Below are 19,582 nucleotides of genomic sequence, written 5' to 3' on the forward strand. Positions count from 1 at the left end.
AACTCACTAATTCTCTCTTACATCTGAGATTTTTTTTTTTTCGCTGTTTGTTTTTGTAGTATATGGTTTACTATTGGGTGTTTTGTGATTATTGACAATCTGTCGGGATGTGAAAGTCAGAAGAAACACAGCGACTGAGCTGGTGCGTACTGTAGCAGAAAGGAGAATTAATTAGCTTCCAGAAACTGTCTGGTGGAAAGATTTCAGACAGCGACTTCCCACAAGTCCATAATGAGCTCTGATCAGACGGAAGCAGCCCTGCTCACAGTTTCTGTCATAGATTGGGCGATTGCCATAGTAACCTTTGAATCTTCGGCTGAAAGTTTAGAGACAGCTAGTCTACTTAAAGATTTGTATAGTTTCAGTTTATCAGACATAAGGCAAAGTTTGCTGCTCCACAACATTCAAAGTATAGTGAAGGATGTTCTTTTTCCGGATGGATAATAATTACTTAATTGTCAATCATTCTGGTGATATGTTTACGTAAGGCCATCCTACGGTTTCGTCCCCATTTTCACTTAGTGGTGGTGTGTCTGACATAGTGGAAAAATCTTCTTTTTGAAAGTAAGCTTGTATGGACGATGCAAACAGCAACTTTTCAACAGAGCATGCACGAGGAGAAATGGGCTTGTGCACACTCTCGCACAAGTGTCCCTCTTGGAAGCGGTACGGGTTGTGCATATATTTTTTAAAGTGGAGAGGGCAGATCTTTTCAAAAATTTGCGAAAATCCTCCACTATACCTTCAACATATATGGAAGTTTTGAATGAAGATGGTAAAATTTTAACGTTTTACCACATTACATGTAGTTTATAAAATTAATAAGTTATTAAAATCAAACATTACTTTTCAAATAAGCAACTTCTCAAACCATTCTTGATAATATAGTTGTTCTTTCGGAAGGCACCAAAGTATATATATGTGTGCTTGAGTGCCTTTATATATATATAAAGGCACTCAAGTCTCCTGCAAAACTTAGACAAACTATTCAAGTTTACCTTTGTATCTAACTTGCTTAATTCAACTAAGTTATATATAAGTTAAGTATATTGTTTTTGCTTTTTTTTCATTATTTATAGGCACCTTAAATTGAATTATTTAATGAATCATTCTGGACTCTGGCATTTATAGTGATGTATAAAATCAACAACTAAAGCTTTTAAAGGGGCATGAAATTGGTTTGTTTGTCTATTTATTTAAGGTCTCAGTACACAACTTATTGTTATTCTGCAAATGTCTGAAGTAATATGGAAAGTCCACTTTTTGGTTTTAGTATTTTCGTGCCTAAACATAGACACTATTTAACCTTGTCTTCAGGATGATCAGCAGAAGTGGGGAAATTCCTGTAAAAAGTAAGGGCTTCAGTGGTTAGGTAGAGTTTGCTGTATAATTGTGTGGTTGGGTTTCGAGTCAACAGCCATCCAGCTAAAGAAACAGACGGTGCACTTACTGTAGGCCCAAATGAACATACAGTATAGCATGTTAATGCTTTTCTGATAATGATGCTGTAGTAAAACTGCTGGTTTTGCTGCTTATGAGAAATGTTTCTTGAAAGAAATACATTAAAAGGTACATTAAAATTATATTATACAAAAACAAACTGTACACTTAGAACGTTTTTATATTTGGAAAGTTTTTCCATCCTACAGTGTCTTATTATAAATACCATAGTGATTGATTATACACAGTGATGTCCAGCAACTAGTACTAAGAAATGATTGTAACATGAAAAGAATGGTATATTATGCAGAAGAGGAATTTGCTGCAATGAAGACTGTACAAATAAACTAGCCAATGATGTCCCAGGAGTAACCTTACATAGTGTTCCTAACAATCCCGGAACCTACATTATTTCAAACCACAGTTAAATCCAAAGAGTCAAACAAGTTTTGATATTGGATTATGTCCAGTACTTGATCACACATTTTTACTGATCTGACTTAATTTTATACTCACACTAAACAGATCTACACTAGTTAATAACTGTTATAGCAAGTTTTATGTGCATGTTAACAGGCAAAAGTTATTTATTTATAGTAATTGGATTGAATTGTAGTCACATAATACCATAAATCGGTATTAAGATCTGGAATCATAGTTGGACTTAAAACTGATGCAATAAAATCAGTTTTTACTTTTAACATTAGCAGTATTACTTGACTGTTGAGACATAGTTATGATGTATATACCTCTGCAGTAAGATTTAAAATCTAACTCTCTGACTAACATTTTTCTTTTCAGGTTATACTAAATCATTTTACTGTAATTTGCGAGTGACCAAAACCAGTGTATGTAACATAGTGTGTTTCGTGGGTTGTGTGTGTGTGAGATATATGATGGTTGTGTAGATTCTGACAGTAATTATAGAAGTCTGTACCACAGCAGCCTGGGGCTGGCTGAGTAACAACTCATTATAACATCTGATACATAACCAAATGTCAGCTGTGTCTGCAGCATTTGCTGTAGGCAGTGGGATATATACAGCAGGGTATGTTAGCTACTTCATTGTAGAGTTGTTTTTTTTTTGGAAAATAAAAAAGAGGATTAATGGAAGTTTGATTTACTTTTAGATTTTATTTGCAGTTGTATCCATATGTCACTGTTGGGTGGGGGTAGTCCTAATTATTTGTTGTATTCTAGTGTCCGTTTCAGTGTCTGATAGAGATGCTGTGCCTATCAAAGATTTCAGTAATTGATTTGATTCTCATACAGTTGCTTTCTGTTTTTGCAGTTATACAATCATTTTTCCGAAAAGGCAGCAGCCCTAGTACTTCATGTAAAGCTTAGATGTTTTATGCCATGCTAACATTTGTTAAACATGAGTAGAGCAACAGATACTAGGCCTATTTACCCGGGGAGAAACAAAACAGACAAATTTCCATTAATACTTTATCAACCCCTGCTGGCTGCTGCCTTTCTAGTTTTTAAAATCCTGGTGATAAAGTAAAGCAGTCATACTCTCTGTGTTTTTGGTTCTGCAAACCTCAGTACAGAACTGTAAACCTAAGCTCTGGGTGAAACTGCAGGGCATAATTATGCGGTGTGTTCGCAGCACACATGGTCATTAATAGCATTCAGGCCAAACCTATTTTTCCAGTTTTTGGCTTTGAGGCTAACATATGGCGGTCGGGCTGACTGTGCAGAATAGAATGAATAGTTAAGTTTAATAAACTGTCCCGTGTCCTGCATGGACGAGCTCTGTATTTGTTCTGTGGCATGTAAATATATCTGAAAACAGCAGGGGGAACCATATCGTACTGTTATACCAAATCAAATTCAGGGTCATGTGGAACAATATAGAACAAGGATTAGAAAATTAGGCTTATGATGCCGTACTACTTTGTGTTTCTATGTTTTTTTTTTTATGCAATTAGCAAGCTTTAGTTAGTTATTTTTCTCCCATTATATCTTTATAGCACTTAAAGGTGGCCAAGTATCAATTATACTGCCTCACAGAAGCTGGATGGTTCTTTATTGAAATATATTGTTTTTTGAATCATTTGCATTTTTTATTTTTTTTAAATCATACTGGATTACAACAGTACATCTCATCCTGCTCACTTACCAAGATGACACACTGAACATTAGCTCATAGCCTTGCAGCGCCACCTAAACAGCCACACAACTGCCAGCTGTGTCTTAATGCTAGTGCAAGGCCAACACATCTGTTTCATTTATACTCATCTGCAAACAAGCCAACAAATCTGGCCCTTTTATGTAGAAAATCTCCTGCAAATAGAAAGCTTTTTTTCTGTTAGATTTTTGTCTTTATAATTTTCCCCAAACATTTGGCCTTTCACACACTGTGGATCGCTCTTAGGATCTGACTTACATCCAAATAAACATCGACACAGTTACTGTCTCCTTTTTTGGAAAAAAGAAAAAAGAATCTCAGTTCAAAGGCTCACGCAATATCGTAATCCAATAACTTGGTGCACAAATATGCAGCACACTGAGAAGGATGAGATCTATGACTGTAAATGTGACATGTCTTGCTTAAAAACTAGCACAGATTCAGAACATAGATATAAAGAAAAGAAATAACCTTAACTTATTGTAAATATGTTGCAAACTACATTTGTCTGTAGGCTTTATTTCTCAGTAATTATTAGAAATGCCCATGACATTCCCTATCTATAAAATTTCAAACACATCTTTTTGAAAATGTTTTGACTTTGTTAATAAAAGTATATGCAGGACCTCTTGTGAAAGAACTGCAGTGCTTTCAAAGTCCTATGTCCTATGTATTAAAACGATGTAGATACCTAGAACTGATAGGGGGGACCTTTCTCACAGGTGAGAATGCCCCCCCCCCCTCCTGATGGCCTTTTCCTGACATACCAAATATTGTATGCGCTCTTTGTGAAGTGTTAATGTTGTTTATTTCTGCTCACGGCAGGTCATCACATGCACCTCACACCATAGGCAGATCTTCATACCTGCATCTGTTATATTGAAGTATACTGTTTTCTTACGCTTCTCAGTTGTCAACGTTTCTTCCTTGTCTTTTGCCCAAAGCTAATTCCATAGTTTAAATCTGAACTTTAAGATTTAAAGGGGGTGTTTGTTTTCAGTAGGAGCACCAAGGGGTTGATTTACTTTAATGTACTGCTTAAAAGCGTGTGCTTGTGTGTGTGTGTGCTGGGGAGGATTTAGGCAAAGAAACAATAATTAGTTGTCATGCTAATTGGACTTGGTAGATAAGTCCCACACAAGATTCGACAGTAAGAAAAACTCAGTGAAGCTTGCCGGCCTAATCCTTTCACACACACACGCACATGCATTTTATTGTATTTTTTGAATACATTGAACCCTCGCTATAACATGTTTCACCTTTCATGGCTTCACTGTTTTACAGATTTGCATTTTGCATTGTGTTTCTGCTAAACAGTCTCCATGTTTCTTCGCTACCTGTGTGTCAATAACGTTATGGTTTAATATTTTAATTTACATGTACGTAAAACAACTTGCCAAATTTAAGTTTGGAAATTTTCTCCAAAATAATGTCGACAAGACGTTCTGCACAGGCAAAGGAACTGGTGGATGGGCCCTAAAGGCAAAAGAAGATGCTAACTATCGCAGAAAAAATTAAACTTCTGGACATGCTAAAGGAGGGTAGAAGCTATATGGCTGTAGATCACCATTACAGAATTAATGAATATTCTGTACGATCCACAAAGAAGGAGGCAAAATAACATAAGGACAACAGCAGCAATAAGTTTTGATAAGGATGCAAAAATGGTTGAAACTATCCACAACAATACCATGGTAAGGATGGAGTCTGCATTAGCTTTGTGGATTGATGACTGCAGAAAGAAGAACATCATATCGGATATGAATGTTATCCACACAAAAGCTAGAAACACTGTGTCAAACTGAAAGGGGTGATATTCATGATAGGGAAGAGAAGGAGGTTGCAGATACCGGCCATCAACGAGTGCTGTTATCGCAGTACCAAGTGCATTTAATGCCTACAAGGGCTGGTTTAAAAATTTTATAAACTTTGGACTTAAAAATGTTTCTCTGCACTGAGAGACCACCTCTGCAGATGGCTCTAGAACAGAAGCGATCATGAACAATACATTTAAAGCAGTCATTGAGGTAGGGGAATAAAGGCCTGAATAAGTTCTTAATAATAATCGTGAAAAAAAAAATTTTACTACTTCATGGATTTCGCCTATCATGAGTTCTTTTTGGAACGTAACCCCCGCGAAAAACAAGGGTTTACTGTACAGAAACAGACACAAAGAATTTGTCCAAAAATGAATAAAGAACCACAAATGCTTGAGTTCAGCAGCATTAAACGAAAATGGCCATTAATTAAGAGCTAAATTCAAGAAACACACAAGCATTTTGAGGAAACGTTTATCAGTGCTGTAGTAGAGATGACTACATGCTGTCTGGGATCCTTATCAACAAATGATGATACAGGCTGTACAACGCAGTTACTAGACTGTAATCTATCACCATCAAACTGCTGAGTATGTAAGCTGTGTCACTGTGATGTGGTCCAGTACAGCATTTCTTACATCTGGTGGTAGTGTCCTTGATGTCAGTCTGCCACGCTGTAAATCTCTCGGCTGTTATGCTCTTGACTCTAACTGTAGATTTTTGAGCCCAGGGGTCACTGGCCTTTAACCGAGGTTACTTTTACTATCAGAGGAGGTCTAGTCCTGTTATACTCTATTGATACCTGCATTCTTCCTTTATCTGTATCTTGATTTTTTTTCTTTACAGCTCTGTGGTTGTGATACTCCCAGTGTTCTTTTCTCTTAACCAAATAACTACAGACTGCTTAGTTTTTAAGAGTTCACTTGTGAAGATTAAAGTCTGGGTTTGTGTCTCAGCTTTGTTATAATGGAATAACTTTGTGGGTTTGAAACTTAGACCAATATAAGGGAAGTATTACACTCTGATTCTCACATGTCTTCTCCTGGCCTCTGGTGTGTTTATGTAGACAAGTGTTGTGGGAGTGTTTGAGTGTTTTTGTAATAACTCAAATTAGAGATCAGATGAATATTTGTTGCTTTAGTATCTCTGCCAAACCTCCTTGACTCTGCAATGCAAGAGAGATGGCAATCCCCCGTATTCCTGTTCTTCCAAATTGCTCACAAGATTGTCACTTCTTGACCAATCACAAAGTATTATACAAACCCTTCTGCATACCTTTTGTTAATTTTATTACAGTTTTTTTTCCTAATTCTACTTCTGAAACAATGTCTTTGCCCTGTGATTTTTATTATTGTTATTATTGTATGGGAGTGTTTCCTTGAGAATTTAGACCCTTACTTTAACCCTACATAACATTATTTCTGTGTACATTTTAACCCTCAGGAAACGGAGGGAAACTTGCTGCTACTTATGCTCTAAAAAGTTTGAATCAGCACATTTAAGTAAGTCTATCCATATTAAAAACCTCTCTGGAAAAATGGAGTGCAAAAACCCCAAGTATTGTCTTGCCAGGATTAGCCTTACCTTGTACAGGCCGGAAATTAAGTATAATAGTATAATCGTCATTCTTGCCTTTAGATAGAATCCTAACTTTAAGCCAACATGTTTTATTTCTATACCTTATAAAAGAGATCTTTGAGATCTATTGTATCACAAAGACTCACTCTATTCTCTTCACCTATGCAGCACCTTGATGTGGACCTGATGTGACAAGTGGTAACGATCGCTGTAGGCATGCAGACTAAAACACCAATACTATATGATAATAATTTGCTGAGTGACCAGCCTTCCTTATCTTTTCTTAATATGTTCAAACCTTAAGCTGGTGGCTCTCCTAAGTCAGGGTCACCTTTTCATGCTTTGGGTTAACTTTTTACTTGTTTATTAGCATAAACCTTTTAGTACTAAAAGCTTAGTTTTTTTTGTTTTTTTTTTGTGAGAGCCCCTTGTTTAAAACAGAAAAGTCCACTAGGAAGCTCTCCAAATAGCATGACTTTGGTCCTCCTCCTTGATTTACATGATTCATGAAAAGGTGCCAACATTAGTCAGCCGTGTTTTCCCCCCTGGTTTATCAATCAGGGACTCACATGCGCAGCCTTTATGTGTTGCTGCTTGTGTGTCTCTTTACCCATTTTGTAAAGGCTGGGAAATGATGGTGAATGAAGCATGGGCAACTGCTAAAGTTGCCAACGCTAAATTCCCTTGTAACAACTGATGTAATAACACATAACTACCCTGTGCAATAACCTGTTTGTTTAAGTTAGATACCCAGTGCAGTAGCTATATATACCCCTGTAAATACCCTGTGCAATAACCCTGTACAATAATCCATACATTTCATATATATATATATATATATATATATATATATATATATATATATATATATATATATATATATATATATTGATGCACTGTATATACCCCTACTATTCCTACTTTTCAGCACCTTCTTCTTTTTGACTATTGAGCTGATGTAATGAGTATCAATAAAGTCAATCAATTAGACAGCATGTACAAGAATACGCACCAGTAAAATGTTCTAGCGTACCCTTATAAGGAATAAAATGGGTATAAAAGGGATTCCGAATTGGCTCTATCTACATTTTTCCTCTGAAAATATCACATTATCTTTATAGTATGTCTCTAATGTCTCATCAATATTACAGATTAGAGGTTCAAAGTGTAGACCTCCCACATTTTTACTTTGCAGCCCAACAATGCTGGTCTTGTGAGGGAGTGTCTATTTCTGTGTTTAGACTATAAGCAGAACACTGTTGAGCAGCTTCCACTCATCCAGGACTGCCTAAAAGTCCTTCCTCACCTACACAAACTTTGAAACTTGATATCGTTCAGCAAAGAATGTGTGGTGCCAACAACAAAAGGATATGGCCCTTGAAAGTACTCCTGCACTCATGGTGAGTGCAGACACACAGTTCATAATGAGTTTGCCCACTTTGATTAGAACTTCACTTATTGCTGTATTAAAGGTAAAGACATTGAAGACCTTGGCGATTTTCAAGACTTAGTAAAAATAACGATATAAAAATTCAAAAACGTGAACAGACCTTGAATTAACAAACTTGTGATTTAAGTCTCTTTCAAGCAGTTAGAAGAGGTTGAAGGAATGAAAGATGTAATCAGACAGAAGAAGACCCAACACATTTTTTTTCTGCACTACCAACATTGCTAAAATGTTATGATCCCTTTAAATAGGACACGACTCAATGTTTCTACAGCATTTTGCACCATATTTATTTTGCACTTCACTGAAGCTTTTCATATTAATGCCCTTTTGCGCCATTATTTTTACACTGGTTTCTTTTTTCTCCTACACTGTTTACACTCTGGTCACTGCTGCACTTTATAACAGTAATGTTCATTTTACTGTTGTAAGCTTTATGCAACATCATTTCTTTTTGTGTATACTCTGAGTATACAAAATGACACTAAAGTTTGTCTAAGTCTAACACATAGTCTGGTGAGAAACTATTGTCTTTCTGACTTAAGAAGATCTGCCTGGGAGATTGTTTGGACAAAAAGTGCTTCAATGCCTACGGGCTTTCTTAAAGGAGCAGACAGATTATTTATGTTCTGCATTTTTTACAGTTCTTTTCTATTGGTAGATCAAGCTAATTAAATCAGTTGAAATGTGAAAGTTTTACATTGCTCACGAATCAGTAAACCTATGCTGTTCTCTTAAGGAACATAGCTATAGAGCTTTCAACCAGGAATTTTATTGTTATCTTTCTTTCTTGTTAAGGTTTATTTCAATCTAAGAGGATAATCAGGGATTAACATTGTATGGCTCTGTGCTACTTATTTCTGACCATGGGTTTCTGTTCTTATTCTTCTTCAAGTCTTGTTATTTACCTTAATGAGTTATATAAAATAATTGCAAAGCTATTATTCCAGTTCTCCAAACATATTTACAGATTAACCAAGTGAGAAAGGCAGAAAGAAAATGCTGGGAACACCCAATCATCAGGAAGTGCTTACTGCAGCAAGATGACAGCAAAGGCATCCATCTCCACCTTAATGTCAGCCAAACAAAAGAATAATCATTCACCCATCATAAGCTCATTCACCCTTCATAATCTTATGTAGTAGAACAATACCACTGAACATGAGACTGTAGTAAACGTATAAATAGGGGAGTGCCTTAAGTGTCTAACAATCACACAGCATAATATACAGTACAGAAATTGAAATTAACATGCCATGAACCTCCAAAGATTTGCTGCCAACAACCTAAAATAGAAAAATATAACCATTACATTAGAGCATTGTTCATACAGCTTTATAGTTTCCCCTGCATATGCAGTTTAGTATCCATTTCAAACCAATCCAGAAACAAACATAATGAAGCACATTTCCAGCAGTATAGCTCAGAATAGCACACATTACCTAAATTGCCAAAGGAAACATATGCCTTTTGGTTTTTAGGGGTAAAAAATTTCCCTTACCTCCCCGAAATATTCATTTGGTTTATAATTCATCCAAGCATACCCAGTAAACATTTACATAGAGGACTGATCTGTATAAGAGGGACAACACCCCCGCCCACCCCAATATGAGTGTCCTTTACTGTTTAGTGAAACGGTTTGACATGCCTATAAAGCCGGGCATACACCGTGCGATTTTCTGGGCAATTTTCCAGTTGTACGAGAATCTTTCGATATGGCCGACTTTCAGCCTGATCGTGCGTCGTGAGTCGTGTAGTGTACATGGGGTTACCAGCGGCACTCAGCCTCTCACGACCACCTCCTGATTAGGAAACATGAAATCGGGAGAAAATCAAACATGTTTGACAGATTGACAGACCGTAGTAGCCACGTTTGATCAGCCATGTCTTTTTTCCAAATACGTCGTCGCCTTTTCTTTTTAGGGCTTTTAGCACAAAATTGCACAAATTGCCGAGACAGCGTGTTTCACTTTAGTGAGCTTCATATTCCCCTTCTATTTGTTTGGCTTCCGGATAGACAAGTCCGAGCAGCTCCATCTCACTGTGAAACTGAGTCCGACGTGGTTTTTAGTGGTGCAGTGTGAGCAGGTAGACATAGCGTCGGGCCGAACATAAATTGTGAGCTGTGAGCTCACACTGTACGACTAAACCTTGCATCTAATCGTACAGCGAGAGCTGTAGCTGCGTGCAACGACTGAAAAAATCGCATTGTACGCCCACTTAATGTTGATTCGGTGTAACCTTACGTGTAACACACATGGGTCCTAGACATCTTGCACATCTCATAAAGATTTTCCTAAAAAAACATATGAAAAGAGGTTGTGTGGCTTACTGGTTTTCTGATATTGGTAGTATTTATTTCCTAAATTGATTATGGAAAAAGAGGCCATTCTGAGCCCACACCATGCTCAGCAAGACTGAGTAAACTCCCTATGAGCAACATACTGTACACACCTGTTGAGTAAGGATAGCCTTAGCAACAGAAAGACATAGACATAGCAACAGAAAAAATTTTTACTTGTTGTGTTTTATTACCGGTATATATTGTACAATGTTTACTGCTGTATTGCTTCTCTGTTATTAAGATACCAGCATTATAAATAAGTTAGTATATGTGGAAATCATTCACCAACTACTGCCACATCTTATATATTTTTTCCTTGGTTTGTTTTTCTCAGAAGTCAGAGCTTGTGCCCGGATAACTGATAAATTAGAACATGCTTTCTGAAGAGGCTTGTTTTGTCAGATTAAAAGTACCTTTTGAAAAGAATATCTTTAAGCAGGTATTAAAAATATCTGTGATTAAGCCAACATTTCTATATAATAAATGTCTTTACTGTTGTTGTTATGATGTAATTAATTTACAGTGTTGTTTTTTTCTTTAGCTGTTATTGGAATATCACCGTAATTAACAAAAATAAAGGCTTGTAAACAGCAATGTATGTATAACTAATCAAGTAAATGTGTTTTTCTATTTGAAATTAACATATTTTATTGACAAAAACGCTATATATGCATATAATATGTTTGATGCTTAGTACAGTACTCCAAGTTGTGGTGCTTCATTAATGCATTACTGTAGCCTTTTTGTAGTTGATCAACTTTATCACCATGCAAAGTTGACAGCAGGGCTCACATTGAACATATAATAGGACTGCAAGTGAAACTGGAACTTTAGGGGAGTATTGTGTAGCTGACCGCCTTTTTGCACGGTTCCAGAAAATAATTCAGGGGGAACATTTTTGAAGGGCTATATCTTTGAATCCTTTGTCCCTTTTAATTTTAATTAACTGGCTTCATGTGTTGATTGATTTAGCAAACATAAAGAAAACAAATATGAAGAGTTTTAGGTGGAAAGGAGGAGCTGACTGAGAAATGGTGAATTTCTTTGTCTTCTCCCTCTTCATCTCTGGTAGTGTAACAAAACCTGACAGCTGGAGCTGCTCTGAGTAAATGTGCTATGAGAAAATACTCTCTTTACAAAAGCAATGAGAGACAGAGACAGCTTCAGGACTTATTCAGTGGAAAGCAGAAGGATGCTGGCAGGGCATAACAAATGCTGTGCAATTTCATGGTTTTACATTAAGTGTTCATCCTTGTGCTAGTCATATTCAAATAATTCTGCAGCTCAAAATCATGGCTGTCATGGTACCTAGCAGCTGGTGTTTATCAGGTGTTTGTGTGCACCTCTTTTGACATCAACATGACGACCATTTTTCTGATTTCCTCATTAAATTGAGGACTGTTTGGTGGGCCTCACTTTCTGTTTTGCCAATTAGGTTAAGAACTAAGGTGTGAATTGACCTACGGTTAAAGTTATAGTGGAGGATTTTCGCGAATTTTTAAAAAGAAATCCTCTACACATAAAAAATGCACATGCACAACCCTGTATCTGCTCCATAGTTGGAACACCTATTAAACGAGTGGGAGAGCAAGCATGAGCCCATTACTCCTTGTGCACACAAAAGTTGCTGTTTGCGTCGCCCATACAAGCTTACTTGTATGGGCGATGGATTTATATTTGAAATTTTTCCACTATTTCAGACTCATCACTGGAAAGTGAAAATCGGGACGAGCACATAGGACGGCCTTACTTAAACATATCAACAGAATGATTAACAATTAGGAGGACCACTTATTCTGATGATCCACCTGGAAAAAAACAACACCCTCCACTATACCTTTACGGTTATGGTTATGTATGCACTGGCAATGATTAGGTTTAGGGTTGTTGCCCAGGTGAGGGCACAGACATGGTTGCAAATTTACTGATGTCAATGGAAGTCAACACATTGTCATTGCTACCTACAGCAAGACTAGAATCTGTGTGTGTTATAAAGTGTATATTCTCAGAAACTAAGATTTGCAGAGGTGTTTTTTTCGGTTGTTTTTGTATCACTTACAAGCATTTTGCAGATGTGTGTAAAGCTAAAGCAAGCTGGGTATACATAAGATTTTCCCCAATTCTTTCTATTAGTTATTTCAGATGTTTAGGTGAGGCTTAGTTTACAATCTCTTTCAGTGAGCTAGAAAGCCTTTAAGCTTATGTTTAAAAAAAATGCAGGCTTTAGCAGACACCACCTAAATGCAGTGTATTTTTAGGTCACCACAAAATGTAAAGTTTATAAAATTCAAGGACTTCAGCCAGAAAGTTTTGAAAGAGGCCGGATTGGGACCAGTGAAAATCTTACCATGGCACAACCATAACAGAATGTCAGAAGTTTTACATGGTCTTCATCAGATACAGTATAGCAATGCAATGCAAAATACACGTTCATGTTAAAAGAGATTTTGAAGCAAAACTGCTGTTTGTTTTTAAGGTTAAGGACTGGGTTTGCACAAGGAGAATGACATCCCATTTTCTAGATTAATTTGTGTGTTGAGGCGCTGTTCCAAGACCCAGTCCATCATTCTTGAATATAACAATTATCCCAATGCTGAAATTATGCCTATTACATGCAGTCCTTTCCCTGCCATTTTTTTTTTACCTTCCACTTATCTTTCTATGCTTGTATCCAGCACCCTGTGAGCTTCTGCCTCAGAGAAACCTATTGAGGCTTACCCTCCTTTTGATGGCACAATACAAAAAATATTTAAAAGTAGATTCACATATTCTATAAGACCACTGCACACATAGTTAGTTTGTGCCTTCAAGTCGTTGCCCATAGGAAGATGTTACCTGGATATTACCGGAATATCTTCAAAACAGTTCCAAATGACACAAAACTCATATGGGTGAGTAGAACATGATTTAATAACGTAAAATCAAGGGGCCAATTTATAAAAAACTGTGTTTTTATAAATCTTTAGTCTATATTATTAATTTTAAAAATAACTAATGATGGTCTGTGTGGGTTATCAACCCCTTTGTTGAGGTTGGGTTTGTGCTGATCATGGTTATCCTTTAAATTATGCAAAATAAATAAAGATTAAGTTGCACCATTTGCATTGTAAAGCATTGTGTTTTGTGTGTTTATCTTTGGATGCTCCATTGTAAGGAATACGTAAATGAATGAACAAAAGAAAAGTTACTTTTAAAGTGCTTCTAAAGTCATTCAAAATGTTAAGTTGTGTGTTTTGCGTGGGACACCCTCCACCCCTACCCCTAAATTGTACCTAAGATAAATAAAAAATGTATTTAGAATTCTGTTAATAAAAAATAGAAAAAGCAGTGTATTGTCCATCTTGGCTAAAATGGCTGTAGTAGAGCTTTTATTATGGTTATTATGCATTAATAAGTAGTTAGCAGTGTGACTAAAGTGTTGTTTTTTTTCCCTCCCTTCTGTTGGGAGGAGTGTGAGGGGGAAAGAAAGGGAGGGAGGCAGCGGGTGAAGTCAGGGGGGAGGCGCAGTGTTTGGAGCTGTTGCTTTGAGAAGCGGCGAATCTCTCACTCCTACTTTTTGATGGAAATGCGCTTGTTTTGAGCTGTTCTGTCACTTTAGACAACCTGTTGTCACCAAATCGAAGGATTGCAGGAACTTTCTAAAACTTTTTTCTTCTTTTTTCCACACACAAACATAACTTATTTTCTCCACATCGCCTCAGGGGTGTTTGGTCCGTGCGTGAGTTCGGATCCACGCTGTGGAGCTGGTTTAAGGAGGCGCAGAAGCGTCATATTTTATCGTATTTTTTGTTGTTGTTTTTTCTGTCTTAGAGAATTAGCCAGCATGCCAGAACGCAGTTCTTTCACTAAATCTCTAATCCTGCCAAGCAATGTTGGGTGACTTCCCTGGTGCGTCAAGGGCAGCTTGTTGTAAAACCAGCCTTGGCACGCTCCGACAGTCTATCTGCGGGTCTCTCCCCCCCTCTCTGCGGGTTTAGTTTTTGGATATCCACCTTACTGACTGCGGACATTTCCCCCGGAACATGGAAGGCGATCAGGGGCCCGATGCGTCCTCCGAGGAGCCCCAGAAAGACAGCGCCGCTGCGTCTGATAGTTTCTCCCAACTGTGGACGGACGTTATGGGGATGCTGGTGAGTTCTTTAGGGGGGGAAGGGGGTTAACAGGATCCCAAACTGACATCAGACTCTGACACTAAGCTGTGACTTTTCACTCCTTTACCTTTGCGCGTCTTTGCGCTGATTGTGGAACAGTGCGTGCGTATAAACCATCAGAGGCCCCAGGCTCAAATCCAGACCCGCTGTTAGTCTAGTGTCCGGCTGGTTTACTCTGTTGCATCAGGACAGGCTTGGTAGGTTTGTTTTTCTTTTGTTTTGCTAACCAGATGTAGCAAAAAGTTTTATTTCCTCTCTCTTAATCTCTTTTATATTTCATTTTGTGTTTAATGCACCACAGATTTCCAGTTTTATCGAACAACAGTGGATCAGAACTTACATAAATGGAGGATACCAGCAATATATTTGCCATATGCTGTTTGTGTCATTTTTTTTCCCAAATATTTGTATTTAAAATCTGTTTTGACTTTTCAAGTTATGCTGATCATTAAAGTTAATATCATTACACAATCTTAAATAATTCAACATAAAGTAGGCAAATCATTTTTTATGGTGTAATAAGAATACCACAATTTAATTTATTTATATATACAAAAATTATATAAAAACAAAGTTATAGATTTATTATGATCATCATATGTATTGATTGTAAATTCTATTTAAAAAAGACTTGGGAAACACCAAACTAACTTATGAATGATAGTTCTAAAGTTACTATTTAAATGCTTTGTATTTTTCCCAATCTGCTCGCAATCGAGATCATTGGGTAAATTAAGCTGATATCAGTTGGGTAAATATTCAAGCTTAGGTGAGGTGGTGTCCTTATATTTTTTATGTATGGCTGTTGTTTTTTTTTTGTAACTAAATATATTCGAAGCTGCAAAATTTTTCAGTAAAGTTAAGGTGTAGTAGCAACCTTTCAGCTAGCCTACTGGAAGGGTGCTATGTGTTACTCTATGCTTCATCATACTTGCTATAGTACTTTCTGTGGGGTCTCATAAAAGTCCTTTTTTATATGTGTTTTTTTATATTATGGCTTTATATTATACGTTGATACATAATTCTTGCACAGGCCTTGTATAATCCTATGGTTTCCAAAGTTCTTCATTAACAACCACTCTTGGTGTTCGTCGCCTTCATTCCCAAAAAAACAAAATAAACATTTGAGGCTCATCTTACTGTTTTCACGTTTGTCTGCCAGATACTTTTGATCCAACTGATGTTCGACAACCACTTCCATCCTGAGGTGTTAATTTGATTTGGTCTGGCACTAGGGAGGTGAATAGAGTGGAATTGCTGAATTGCATGTTTGTAGAAAGGGTTGAGGGTGATGCTGTGCTGAGCTGCCCTTCTGACACTAGGTTGGAGATCTGACTCCCAGCCAGGCAATTTCTCTAGATTTATTACTCTGAAGGCAAATGCCTCTAAAGCCGTGCTCATCTTTGTTATTCTTCCCCCCTCCTCGAACTGAGAAACAAAATTAACTGAAGGTTTATTTAGCCATTGCTCTAAAACTACCTCAGGTTTGGTATCATCAAGTCAAAGCCATACTTTAAACATTTTCCAAAGTTTTATAGAGCAAACAAAATTCAAGCATAGTAATGTAATAATTGGCTATTTTTGTTCACAATATTTTAATCTAGAGATGTCCCGATCCAGGTTTTTGCACTTCCGATCCGATACCGATATTGTTTTTGGACTTCCGATCCGATACCGATACTGGCCGATACCAGCCTATCCGAGCATGTATTTACGTTTAAGTTAAAGTATTTAGCCTTAGTTGTAAGACTCATGTTGAAAAGGGTTTTAGTACTCTTGATAACATCTAGCCAGCTGAATTAGGTGCGATTGAATAAAACACAATGATTGGTAACAACAAACTTACCTGTTTATTAAGAGATAAACACAAACTGGACAAAATTATGAATAGCAATCTAAAATTGCACAGTGAACAGTAAAACCGTAAACAGTTAAAGGTGCAAGTATTACTGTAAGTTTTAATAAAAATGCAAAACAGGGAAACACTGGCGCAAAAAAGTGGAATGGATCGTTTCAATCGGCGAAACTGGAAAATACGGACCGGATTTTTTTTTTTAAACTGGATCGGCATTATACACGCTTTGCCGATACGCATTTTTTTGCCAATATCGGCGTCCCGATCCGATACGTGGATCGGATCGGGACAAGCCTATTTTAATCTCTGAGTACATTTACATTTAAAATGAAACTATCTGAAAGATAAACTCTCTAAAAGATAATCCCCATTCATCTTCCCAGCCCAGTTTTTATGTCTCCATATTCTCTCTGCCTCTGTTGCACAATTTGGGATTAAGGTATTGGTTCATTGGCAGACTTCCAAAGCTTGAAGTAAAAATAGACTAAAAAGTTGTAAAGGTATGATGGCGTATCAAAAAATAAAAATTACTATACATTTTTGATAAATGACCATGTTAGCCATTGCATATCAGTTTATTGTAATATTATAAATACCTGAGATGAACTGAGAAAAGCTCTTATCTTATATTTTTGTTTTTGGCATGCCTATTGTTTTTCGAAAAACTGTGTGGGACATCAACTTTGTCTTTATTTTGGTTTTGTTTGGTTATTCTGATATAGTTTGAAATACCAGGACCCTGTTATCAAATAAAGCTCTAACACAGGTTGATGTTTTTTACTGGGAACATCTAAAATAATGTTTCCTAAAACAGGATGTGGTTACTAGCATTTATGTGAATTCATTAAGTGGAGACACAAAGATAGGTAATCACCCAACTAAATCTCTGGCTGCAGAAATGGTGCTGGTGAGATAAATAGTTAATTCACAGGTTTTGTAGGAGTTCTGGTGCAAAACCCATCATCTACGTGCATAGATCCCTCCATTATCTCCTCTATTTCCTTGTGTTGTTGTTATGTTTTGTTGTTTGCAATGGCTGAGTTAGCGTACGTTTGTGGTTGATCCTGAAATTTACTAGAACTCTTTCCTGTTTGGCTTGAATATTCCCTGGCGCTTGACATGGGATCGCTAGCATCAAGCAAAAATCAAAACCTTGTAATATTTTCTGCAGCCCCACCTGCCCTTGGAAACTAGACCCACACTGCACCATGTCTGATGTGAATGTACACACTCATTTTAAAGATTTTGGTTTGCTGCGACACCTGCACCACAGCCACACAATAAAACCATATTCTGTGTGAACTCAGCAAGCAATAAACACATGCCTCTAAGCTTCAATTTCAGGAAAGTCAATTGGAATTGAAAAATTGAAATATTCTAAAGTCTAAGCCTTAACCCGCCAACATCCATGTTACTGTGAATATGTTGGCTTAAAATCTCTGCATGTGTGATCAGGTTATCATTTGCTTTAAAGCATATTGTTATTTTTTTCCTGAAGAAATGTCAGATTTGATTACATAATTGTGAAGTCATAACTAAGTTGACCTTTATTATGAACTTTATCGTAACAATTTACTCTCAATCCTATCTTCAAAGACATTGTGTGATCCTGAAAACAGTTGACCTATATCCATGATAAAGCTAAGTATATGTGCTATATTTAACGGTGCGCCATGACTTTCAATGGCTTTTGTTTTGCTTGAGGTCCCAACAAAGGAATGACCTTTAAACTTGGCTTTAGCCAACCTTGTCTGTTGTATTGAAATTATTGTAGCATATTTGTTTTAGGCCCTCTTTACATGAAACATGATCTAACTTTGTTTAGTTTGCTTACTATGAGGTCTTAAAACACATTCACATTATTTAATTTTAAATTTATATGACTGTTGATACAAAACAAAAACTAAAAGGAAAGATTTGATCCACCTAATAAAATCCATATTTACACCTTCTGAAATATATTTTCATCTTGTTTGGATTGTAAATACAATATGTCATTGTCATTTGGGCTGACAAGTGTACCTAGTTCCTAGTACCACCATAAACAGTCACTTGTTTATGTTGGTAAATGATGTTGTCACCCCTGTTTCATTTAACAGAAAATATATATATATATATGTAATAATTGCACACTCAGAGAGTTGGAATAAGTGTGGACTTTTATTAACCCAACCCTTCCCCTGCAAATGCATTTCAGATACTTCTGTTTTATCCCAAATCTCATTTAAAATGTATTATCAAAGACAAAAAAGAATGAGGAAATGAACAAAACATGAAATAAACTCTGACTATCATCTTTAAAACAATAAAAACATATAGTGAGATGTAGATTGAGGTGAAAGTTACAGCAATGATAATAGTAATTCTGGTCTGATATTAGTTTGTACCCAACTTTTCACACTATTTTAAAATGTTTTGGGTTTTGACACTGTTCAGGAACTATGCTAGGAATAACTTTCCCTTGTTCTAATCTTTTTTAATATTGATAACATCAAAACCTCTCACCCTTCCGTTCTCTCAAATCATTTTTGAATTTTTTGCAGTTATTTCATTTCTTCTCTATGTACCATCAGTTTAACTGCCTATTTAAACTACAAACAGTAGTTTAACTGTGTCAGTATTTTAATAATTTTGATTACATAAAGAACTGGGTTTGGATCATCCGAGTTCTGAGCCCCATTAATTACTCTAAATGCTGTTTTTGGAAGTGTGATTACTCGATTGACTGTGTTGTTGTCTAGTTATTTCTCCAAATCTCTAAATCCCAGTTAAACATTGTAAAGCTAAGGAACAGCACTGAATGTGGAGTTCTTTTT

At 36.6% G+C, this 19,582-nt stretch overlaps 1 protein-coding gene across 6 annotated transcripts in view; it reads left to right on the plus strand.

The window, feature by feature from the left end:
* Window positions 1-19,582, plus strand: part of sash1 (SAM and SH3 domain containing 1) — a 201,075-nt gene that overhangs the window by 121,499 nt on the left and 59,994 nt on the right. Inside the window, exon 1 of one of the 6 annotated variants that reach the window (XM_015376776.1) lies at window positions 14,277-14,890. The exons of 4 other annotated variants lie outside the window; for them this stretch is intronic. In XM_015376776.1, coding sequence (XP_015232262.1) covers window positions 14,783-14,890 — 108 coding nt within the window. In that variant the 5' untranslated portion in view covers window positions 14,277-14,782. Of the gene's footprint in view, window positions 1-14,276; window positions 14,891-15,089; window positions 15,109-19,582 lie in introns of those variants that run through there. One more of the 6 variants, XM_015376778.1, reaches the window with a different exon arrangement.

This window comes from Cyprinodon variegatus, unplaced genomic scaffold, assembly GCF_000732505.1.
Source record: "Cyprinodon variegatus isolate N-32 unplaced genomic scaffold, C_variegatus-1.0 Scaffold141, whole genome shotgun sequence".
Lineage (NCBI taxonomy): Eukaryota > Metazoa > Chordata > Actinopteri > Cyprinodontiformes > Cyprinodontidae > Cyprinodon > Cyprinodon variegatus.